This window comes from Octopus bimaculoides, chromosome 11 (genome assembly GCF_001194135.2).
Source record: "Octopus bimaculoides isolate UCB-OBI-ISO-001 chromosome 11, ASM119413v2, whole genome shotgun sequence".
In the NCBI taxonomy this organism is placed as follows: Eukaryota; Metazoa; Mollusca; class Cephalopoda; order Octopoda; family Octopodidae; genus Octopus; species Octopus bimaculoides.
The window spans coordinates 53,396,101-53,405,308 of NC_068991.1; the positions used below are offsets into that span (position 1 = coordinate 53,396,101).

The 9,208-nt window shown below is 36.1% G+C and overlaps 1 protein-coding gene across 1 annotated transcript in view; it reads left to right on the plus strand.

The window, feature by feature from the left end:
* Nucleotides 1–9,208, plus strand: part of LOC106874566 (ligand of Numb protein X 2) — a 65,102-nt gene that overhangs the window by 44,204 nt on the left and 11,690 nt on the right. The window contains exons 5-10 of the mRNA XM_052971989.1: nt 333–433; nt 1,399–1,482; nt 3,251–3,380; nt 6,905–6,971; nt 8,018–8,048; nt 8,297–8,413. Of these exons, the coding sequence (XP_052827949.1) occupies nt 333–433; nt 1,399–1,482; nt 3,251–3,380; nt 6,905–6,971; nt 8,018–8,048; nt 8,297–8,413 (530 nt within the window). The remainder of the gene's footprint in view (nt 1–332; nt 434–1,398; nt 1,483–3,250; nt 3,381–6,904; nt 6,972–8,017; nt 8,049–8,296; nt 8,414–9,208) is intronic.

A 9,208-nucleotide genomic window follows, 5' to 3' on the forward strand; every position in this document is an offset into this window, starting at 1 on the left:
ATGTAGTATTTACTCTCTCTCTCTCTCATATACACGAACACACACACTCACACACAAAATAGAGAGTGAAGCTTTTTGCCGTTGTTAGGTCAATACCTGAAGTTGACATTGAGGAACCTTTTTAAAGAAGTGAATCTTAAATATAAAGCAATATTATTTATTTTTAATTAAAAAAATCAAATGAAGAGCCTAAGATTTATCCGAGGTCAAATTATTCATGCATGACAAGTATGGAAGCATTTGGTGAAGTCGATTTCACGTGAAAAGCGATTACACACACATCTCTGTTTTATATATAGTATAGATATATTTCATTTTTTTCTTTATTTTAGCTAAAAATCCAGTCATTGATGGGGAAGTTTCCACTATAGAAATTCAAAGAACAAGTCCAGAACTTGGTATCAGTATTGTTGGTGGATCAGATACTCCTTTGGTAAGTTCAATAATTTAGTTAGGAATATGCAGACAGGAAAATATCCAGGGCAAGTTTAAGACTCATGATGTTCATTAGAACACCTATTGATTAACTAATTAAGTTAATTACAATACTTGTGCTGATCCCACATTAAAAGCATTGGAACTGGTGCCCCATCAAAAGCTCCCAGTACACTCGGTGGAGTGGTTGGTGTTAGGAGAGGTATCCAGCTGTAGAGACCATCCCAGAGGAGACAATGGTGCCTGGTGCAACCCCCTGTCTTACCAGCTCCAGTCAAACTGCTCAACCCATGCCAGCATGGGGAATGGACATTAAATGATAATGATGATTAACTAATTAACTAGTGATCCATACTCATATTAAAATGTTCAAATTCTCCTTTCATTACTTTATTGGCAAATGTAAAGTATATAATTATTTAAAAAAATATTCAGGCATTCAGATTTGTTTGTAAAATCTCATTAATAATCTTTTGTTTTTTAATCATTGGACTATGGCCATGCTGGGGTACCACTTTGAATGGTTTAGTCTAACTAATTGACCCCAGTACTTATTTTTTTAAAGTCTGGCACTTATTCTATTAGTCACTTTTGCTGAACTGCTAGGTTACAAGGATATAAACAAACCAGCACCAGTTGTCAAGTGCTGGTGGTTAGGTAACAAACACATACACTTATATTTGGGCTTCAGTGTAGTTTCCATCTACCAAATTCACTCCCAAGATATTGGTTGGCTCAGGGCTATGGTAGAAGACATTTGCCTAACGTGCCACACCCTGGTACTGAACTCAGAACCATGTGGTTGCAAAGTGAACTTCTTAACCACAGAGCCATGTCTGTGCCAGTAAATAAATTCATAAACTTTTTGTATAAAAATAAGGATCACATGTTTGTATAATCATTACAATATATTGTTTTTGTTAATTTAATAATAGTTAATTATTGTTCCCTTATCTCTTCCAGTTGTGTATTGTCATTCAAGAAATCTTTCCAGAAGGCGTTGTTGCAAGAGATAACCGTCTTTTACCAGGAGATCAGCTTTTAGAGGTTTTTAGTTATTTCTTTCCTTTTTTTCTTTGTTATTTGTTACTGTAGTATACCTAAACTTTGGGGGTCAGTGAAAAATAATCCTAAGATTTTTAAAGACTAATAGTAGTTGGTACTGAAAAGAGTGGAGGCGCAATGGCCCAGAGGTTAGGGCAGCGGACTCGCGGTCAAAGGATTGCGGTTTCGATTCCCTGACCGGGCGTTGTGAGTGTTTATTGAGCGAAAACACCTAAAGCTCCACGAGACTCCGGCAGGGGATGGTGGCGAACCCTGCTGTACTCTTTCACCACAACTTTCTCTCAATTATACTTCCTGTTTCTGTTGTGCCTGTAATTCAAAGGGTCAGCCTTGTCACACTGTGTCACGCTGAATATCTCCGAGAACTACGTTAAAGGTGCATGTGTCTGTGAAATGCTCAGCCACTTGCACATTAATTTCATGAGCAAGCTTTTCCGTTGATCGGATCAACTGGAACCCTCAACGTCGTAAGCGACGGAGTGCCAACTGAAAAGAGCCAATAGAGGCTAAAGGAAAAAAAATGAACGTTGGTCAGATAGGAAAAGAAATATTTTGTTGCAGACATAAAAATATCTAACACTCATTACAGAAGAATTCCTCTCCAAAGAGATGACTTGTCAGAAATGTGATATGTAGGAGTGTATTATTATTCAGAAGGCAGCAAGCTGGTAGAATTGTTACTGTGCCAGACAAAAATGCTTAGCAGTATTTCTTCCAACTTTTCATTTAGAGTTTAACTGCTTCCAGGGTTGACTTTGCCTTTCATCCTTTTGGGGTTGATAAATTAAGTACCAGTGGAACACTGGGATTGGTGTATTTGACCAGTCCCCTCCCCTCAAATTTCAGGCTTTGTGCTTATAGTAGAAAAGATTATTATTATTATTTAAGGTGGTGAGCTGACAGAGTTGTTAGCATGCCAGGCGAAATGTTTAGTGGGTTTTTTTTATCTGTCTTTATGTTCTGAGTTCACATTCCACCGAGGTCGACTCTATCTTTCATCCTTTCAGGGTCTGTGAAATAAGTACCAGCTATGCACCTGGGAGTGGGGGGTGATGTAATTGACTAGTCCCCTCCCACCAAATTTCAGGCCTTGTACCTATAGTAGAAAGGATTATTATTTTATAGATTAAGGTGGTGAGCTGGCAGAATCTTTAGCATGTCTGGTAAAATGTTTAGCAACATTTTGTTTGTCTTTATGTTCTGAGTTCAAATTCAGCTAAGGTTGATTTTGCCTTTCATTCTTTTGGGGTTGATAAATTAAATACCAGTTGAACACTGGGGGCGATGTAATCGACATAATCCCTTCCTCAAATTTCAGGCCTTCTGCCTATAGTAGAAAGGACTATCATTATTATTATCATTATCATTATTATTATTATTATTATTATTATTATTATTATTATTATTATTATTATTCAGTATTGAGAGCTGAAAAAATATTACTTTGATGTTTTATCCAGAAAGTTTATTATAAACAGAAATGGGTTTCAAACAAGCTTTATGAAAAACTGAAGTAATTATTTTAATAATTCCTTTTTTCTTTTTAATAATTACAGTCTCACCTTATATAAAAATAGAACTATTCTTATTATTAATATCTATTTTTAAATTTTGGCACAAGGCCAGCAATTTTGGGGAGGGGGGTAAGTCAATTACATTGATCCCTGCTGCTCAACTGGTACTTATTTTATTGACCTCAAAAGGATTCATATTTTATGACTTTTGATTGTTTTTTTTTTAATTTTAACAGGTGAATGGTGAAGATTTGAGCATGGCCACGCATTATGAAGCACAACAAGCATTGAATTGTTATTTTTCATTGTGTCGTCTCACAGTATATCGGGAAAAAGCTGAAGAAACCCGACCTATTGAGAAGGAAGGTAATTTCAACTTACAAATTCTCTCGTACTGTATTTTACCAGCACATTTATTTATGTGAGACACCTATATCTGTCCCCTCTGTACCTTAAATCTCTCCGCTAGCACAAAGCCACACCCAATCAATACTACTTTTTCGCATTCCCAGTTGAGGGGTTTTTGTCTTGTAATGTACTTGGTGTCCCTGTCAGTACTGGTTACATAAAAAGCACTGGTGATGGTGCTGCAAAGAAAGTGTTAGTGGTGGTGCCACATAAAAGTACTGGCGCCATGTAAAAAGCACCCAATACACTTAGTTAAGTGATTGGTGTTAGGAAGGGCATCCAGCTGAAGAAACCAAGCCAAAACAGACTATGGAACATGGTACAACTTCTGGCCTTGCCAGCTCCTGTCAAACTGTACAACCCATATCAGCATGGAAAACAGATGTTGAATGAAATGATGATGATGATGAATAATGACTTGTATCACCTTACAATAGCATCCATTGGTTACATGTTCCAACCAGCTAATTATTGCATTTGTGATGGTGAGCATGACAAATGAAGATCTGGAACTCTATGCAAAAGACTTTATTTAAAGGGTAGTGATTTTTATCATGTCAATGCTTACAACCTTTGCTCATATATATTGGTGAAAAACACACGTTGATGCACACCAGCTGCTCACATCACAATCACAAAATATTTGTTAATCTGTGACCTCAGTAGAAGTTAGTTGACCAAGGTACCATGCTGTATGTTTGAACCTGGAACCATGTCATTATGAAATAACCTTCATAAACACTCAGCCACTTTTCCTTACAATGATGCTTTTATGTTTTTTTTTGTAATGACCATTTTGAGATCTGTCGAATGTTACTGAAAAAATGGATGTCATTGTAGTCCTAAATCGGTTTGGTTTAAGTGTTTGTACCATAAACTTCAAACAAAAGGTGTTAGAGTTAGTAATAATTAATTACCTTGTGTTAAATAAATGTCAAGCCTGTGGAGTTTATCATTTCACAAAGTTTGCTGAAGTTTATATTTATTAATTTTAGATATTGATACAAAATTACATATATTTTTCTTAGCCAGTGAAGGCATGTGGCCTAATGATTGAGGTTTTGCACTCACAATCACCAGGTTGTGGGTTTGATTCTTGAACTTGGTAGCATGTTGGGTTCTTGGGCAAAGTACTTCATTTCACATTGCTCTGCAGGTGGGGGAGTGGCAGAATCATTGGTATATCAACAGAGATGCTTTACAGTATATCTTGCGGCTCTCTACATTTTGAGTTCAAATCACACCTGCTTGGAGAAGGCAACGAAAAACCACTCCAGTTCTTATCACAAGTCTAGTCATGGTAGCTGAAATTCTAGTAGTCTACTTAACGTTAGCAGAGGAGGGTACAAGCTGTCTCAGACTGTATAGAGAGTGCTGGAGAAGGTTCATTTGCACAGGACCTGTCCAAGTGCAGACTACCACTACACTAGACAAGTCTTCTCAGCCAATATCTAAAGATGCTAGTAAATGTTTTTAGAGAATTTCTAAAACATATTCTGAATGTACTTGGCATCACAATGAAGTTGGTAAGAAAGTTGTTGGCACATTCAGCCAACAATGTTATAGTGATAACATAGGCGTGGCTGTGTGGTAAGAAGTTCGCTTCCCAACCACATGGTTCCAGGTTCAGTCCCACTGCATGACACCTTAGGCAAGTGTCTTCTACCATAGCCTCAGGCTGACCAAAGCCTTGTGAGTGGATTTGGTAGACAAGAAGTATCCATTGTATATATCATCATATTACGTCTGTTATCCATGTTGGTATGGGTTGGACGGTTTGACCAGGACTGGCAAGCTGGGGAGTTGCACCAGACTTCAGATTGATTTGGCATGGTTTCTAAGGCTGGATGCCCTTCCTAGTGCCAACCACTTTACAGTGTGTACTGGATATATATGTGTATGTGTGTTTGTGCCTGTGTTTGTTCCCCACCACTACTTGACAACTGCTGTTGATATGTTTACATCCCTCTGACTTAGCAGTTTGGCAAAAGACAGATAGAATAAGTACCAGGCTTACAATATGAAATAAATAAATACTGTGATCAATTCATTCAACTAAAAATTCAAGGTGGTGCCCCAGCATGGCCGCAGTCTAATGACTAAAACAAGTAAAAGAGATAAAAGAGAAGGTCAGCTGTATGTTCTGTTATAAAAAATGGTAATTACTATGTAGCTAGTAAATGGCTGTGTACTGTGTTATTTCTGTGGCATGAATGATTGACAAATGTCCAGTAGACTTAGTGAAGAGGCTCATGTTCCTGAATGCTTTGATGATTATATGCCTAAGGCAGTGAGCTGACAAAATTGATAGAGCGTTGATAAAATGCTTTGCAGCATTTCTTCGGAATCATTATATTCTGAGTTCAAATTACACTGAGGTCAACTTTGACTTCTGTTCTTTTGGGGGTCGATTAAATAAAGTGCTATTCATGTATTGGGATCAATGTAATCAAGTTGCCATCTCCCCACTTCCCTCAAAATTGCTGGCTTTATGCTAAAATTTGAAGCTATTATGATATCTTAGCATAATCTAATTGAACAGAAGTGTTTCTTGAAGAATTGACTATGACTTGGTAAGGTAATGAATGGAAGCTTTTTATGAGGACTTTTAGAGAGTTATGTGATACATGGCTGTCACTGCAAGTAGGTTGTCACATCCTTCATCTTGGTCCATGATGCCTTAGCAAATCCTTGTAGCAGAATAGCAGTATTGACAACCTGCCCATACAATACTTTTCTTTTCACATTCAAAGGCCCAGGTGTGGCTGTGAGGAAATTTGCTTTTCAACCTCATGGTGAGCCAGAGGACTATGCTAAGATCCATTGTCTGCTTTGGCATGGTTCCTACAGCTGAATGTCCTTTCTGATGCCCCTAATGCCAACCACTTTATAGTGTATGAATTATATGTCAACAAAAAGAAGATTCACAACAGAATAAACCCTAAACATATAACAGAACCTGCCACCTCTGGCTTGACAACAACTATGTCTATTACTACATCAGTTATAGCTAATAAAATCTGGCTCTCCGTCAGTTACAACAAGGGTCCCAATTGATCTGATCAATGGAACAGCTTGTTCTTGAAATTGACATGCAAGTGGCTGAGCACTACATAGATAAGTGTAACCTTGACATAGTTCTCAGGGAGATTCCGTGTGTCACAAAATGTGACTAGGTTGGCCCTTTGAAACACAAGTACAACTCATTTTTTGCCAGCTGAGTGAACTGGAGCAATAAGAAATAAAGTGTCTTGCTCAAGGACACAATGCACCTCTGGGAATCAAACGCATGACCTTATGATCATGAGCTGAATACCTTAATCCCTAAGCTAGGTGCTTTCATGTTATGTCTAATTGGACCACAAGAATATATATAAAGAAAAGCTGCAGAACCAAAATATGTAACTTAAAATAATAACAAAGTTGAAAATAACATGTCCTTTTAATTCCACTGTTTCTATTATACAATATTTTATTTTCAGAAATATTAAAAATTACATTGACGAAAAGGAAAGGGAAACAACTGGGGATTAAACTTGTTGGTAAACGGTAAGTAGACTTTAGTTTGATTGTAAGGATATAAAAAATGGAATTATAAAGAATCTGTTGAGAGAGATTTTGCTATTGCATTGGATAGATTTATATATTTTGTGTGTGGATGCTTGACTGCTGATCAATCCTTTCAAAAGTTACTGTATTTATTTTGAGATGCTCTGTGTTTCTTTCAATTACTTTAAATATAACAAAGAATTTATTAAAGTAACTTAGTTATCATTCAGCTAGTGTTAGGAACATAAATTCTGACTAAGGTTTGGTGGAAGATTTTAATTCAAAACTTCTGAAAATAAGACATTTGTACTCAGAGCCAGAGCTGATTTCAGCCGGGTTGGTAACAAAAGGGTTAAGGTGTGAATTAAATTTAGAACATGATGGATATGTCATTTATTGTGTAAGGTTGGAAAAAATTACATTTTGATTTCATCATTGATTCCTGTTGCCATCAAATTATTGAAGATAGAAACCTAGCAGATCAAATAAAAAGTTTAGACAAAGCTGAACATTGGTTCTATATTTACATTAATTTCTCTTTTCTGAATTACAGAATTATTGATTTCTAACAGTACTTAATATTGGTTTCTAGCAAAAATATTGTGCTATTCTGTGGACAAACTTGAGTTTTCAATGACATTTGTTAGTGTTTGGTTAAACTAGTAGTTCTCAATCATTTTTTACCTATGGATCCCTTTAATTCCTGTTTTACTTAAGTGGGCCCTCATAGCCATTCGATGTTTAAAAAATCTTATATTTTTATAATTAAGTATTGTTAGGAATTGTATTAAAAAAATTGTTAATATATTATGCGTATTGTGGAAGTATAAACAATTTATTGTTGAAGCATAAGCAATTTATTGCATTTAAATTTTTAACAAAAAAAAACATTATATGGACTTCCAGGGGTTTGTATTGACCCCTGATTGAGAACCACTGGGTTAAACTACTGATGAAGTGTGTTTGCCAGATCAAAATGTAATCCTTTGGTTAGTTAGAATTGATGATGAAAATTTTATTACTGTTTTTTTATTTTACATTTTCAGAAATGGTCCTGGAGTCTATATCCTAAACCTTGTAAGTGGTTGATTTATTTCCTTTGATAGTTTAATGGTAAATGGTCTGCTTGATTCTAAGTCATAATAGTGATGTTTTTTTTAAATTTTCTGTTCGGATTTTATATAAATATGAACAAAAGGGGATGGATTATATAACTATATATCACTTTAATGAATTTCATTATCATGTTAGTGATATTTTCCCTGTTTTATTTTTATATCTGATTTTTGTATATACATATATTGTTGTGTTGATTTTGTCTTTAGATTGGTCAAAGCTTGGCTGCTATTGATGGCCGTTTAAAACCAGATGATCAGGTGCTGGAAATAAATGGACAGGATGTCACATATGGATCTCAAGAACAAGCTGCCTTTTATATTCAAGTGGGTTGCATTTGTTTTTTCTTTCATCATCATCATCATCATCTAATGTCTGTTTTCCATGCTGGCATGGGTTGGCTGGTTTGACAGGAGCTAGCAGGCTGGAGACCTGCACCAAGTTCCAATTGTCTGTTTTGGTATGGTTTCTACAGCTTGACACCCTTCCTAATGTCCGCCACTTTACTGAGTGTACTGGGTGCTTTTTATGTGGCACCAGCATGGTTGCTTTATACATGACATCAGCACAGGTGTTTTCTACATGGTGCCTTCATTTATTATATCTCATTATGAAAATATAACAGTTCTTTCCTTTTTTAATTTTATAATGAACTAGTATATGACCCATCAATAAGGAAAAACAATGCTATGTTTAGAATAACATTTGTTTGAGAAATACACAAAAAATATAATTTGATAATATATATAAAAAAGATATAACTTGATAATATATTTACATATTCTTAGTTACGCAAATACTTTACAAAATCAGTAATAAAATAACAAAGAAAATATTAAGCAAATCTGTAATTTTTACATAGGCAGTATATCAATCATCATCATCATCATCATCATCATCGTTTAACGTCCGCTTTCCATGCTAGCATGGGTTGGACGATTTGACTGAGGACTGGTGAAACCGGATGGCAACACCAGGCTCCAGTCTGATTTGGCAGAGTTTCTACAGCTGGATGCCCTTCCTAACGCCAACCACTCAGAGAGTGTAGTGGGTGCTTTTACGTGTCACCCGCACGAAAACGGCCACGCTCGAAATGGTGTCTTTTATGTGCCACCCGCACA